At 48.3% G+C, this 1,233-nt stretch overlaps 1 protein-coding gene across 1 annotated transcript in view; it reads right to left on the bottom strand.

The window, feature by feature from the left end:
* Positions 1-535: 535 nt before the first annotated feature.
* Positions 536-1,233, bottom strand: part of T265_07322 (hypothetical protein) — a gene marked incomplete at both ends in the record, with an annotated part of 4,613 nt that continues 3,915 nt past the window's right edge. The window contains one exon of the mRNA XM_009172814.1: positions 536-732. Within this exon, the coding sequence (XP_009171078.1) occupies positions 536-732 (197 nt within the window). The remainder of the gene's footprint in view (positions 733-1,233) is intronic.

Raw genomic sequence — 1,233 nt, 5'->3', positions numbered from 1 at the left:
TGCGTTATGCAGCAAGTAAGGCGACCCGGCTGATGGCACCACGCGACGACCGATGTGGCATGAGAATATTGTTAGTTGTGTAGGTATGGTTGTACATGAAGCCCGACCACGTCAAGGTGGCAGCTGTAGGTCAGAGCCGGCACTCTCGTTTGCGGTACAACCCAGGCAACTTCATCCAAACATCGATCTATGATAGGTCCGTAGATCTGCTGGAAGTCCAGGGATAGAATGCCCGAGGTCGCGACCACAACTCAACCCGATACATAATACGATGCCACGTGAAAGTGGTGTCCGTGCAGAACGAGAAGTTTTGTAGACCCAAAAGGCAGAAAAAATGAGAGGAGCGAAAAATTCTGGAGACGTCTACAAGTTGTTCCATTTGATTCATTCGACTGCTTTTCGGAAGCAAAACTACCAGGGACCATAATGACTCTGACACACAGCAAAGAACTTTTGGACCACTAGGTGCAGTACTTCGAACAGCACTCAATTGAGAAAAATAATGGTTTAGCTGTAACAAACTTTCGGTACCTAGCTACGATGCCACCGAAGGAAGCACGACGGCTTGGGTACTGCCAGGTTGGCCAAGCCTAGACAGGAGAAGCCGAGAGGCAGAGGTGGGGTTCGAATCACGGACCTTCCGGTCTGTAAATTCGCGCTCTGACCACTGAGCTACCTCGCCCTCCACCATTTCAGTTGACCGCCTGCTATGTCCAGTACGGAATGTCAGCCCTAAACAGAAGGGTGGACTGTAAATATGGAATGTCCGAGTGTATAGCCATGTTTAAACGTCATCGTGCTCCAGGTCGTTTCAACCTCCCACCTGTTCTACTCAAACATTGAGGTCAACTTCTCAGTCAGTGATTGTCTAGCCTACTTGGCTCGATCTAGGAGGAAGAGGCCATTCTATATTGATAAGGTAAGTCGATAATAGTGCCAATTTTTAAAAAGGACATTCGTAATGAATGTAGTACCCACAGGGGTGTCGGTTTGACTCGCGTTGTAACAAGGCTTCTTGCATCAGTGATTCTTCGTCGTCCTACAGCGGCAGGCAAAATTTTGTCCCGTGAGCATCAAGCAGGTTTTCGATCAGGTAGGGACTGCGTCAACCAGCGGAGAGCCTCGAGGTAGACAGCATAATAAGGTGACTAGCGCTTTGAAGTTCTGACATAAATTAACGGGTTACGGCAATCGTTTGGGTCATCATCATCATCATCATCATCATCATCATCA

Source organism: Opisthorchis viverrini (assembly GCF_000715545.1).
Source record: "Opisthorchis viverrini unplaced genomic scaffold opera_v5_168, whole genome shotgun sequence".
Lineage (NCBI taxonomy): Eukaryota > Metazoa > Platyhelminthes > Trematoda > Opisthorchiida > Opisthorchiidae > Opisthorchis > Opisthorchis viverrini.
This window is presented reverse-complemented; position numbering and strand designations above follow the sequence as displayed.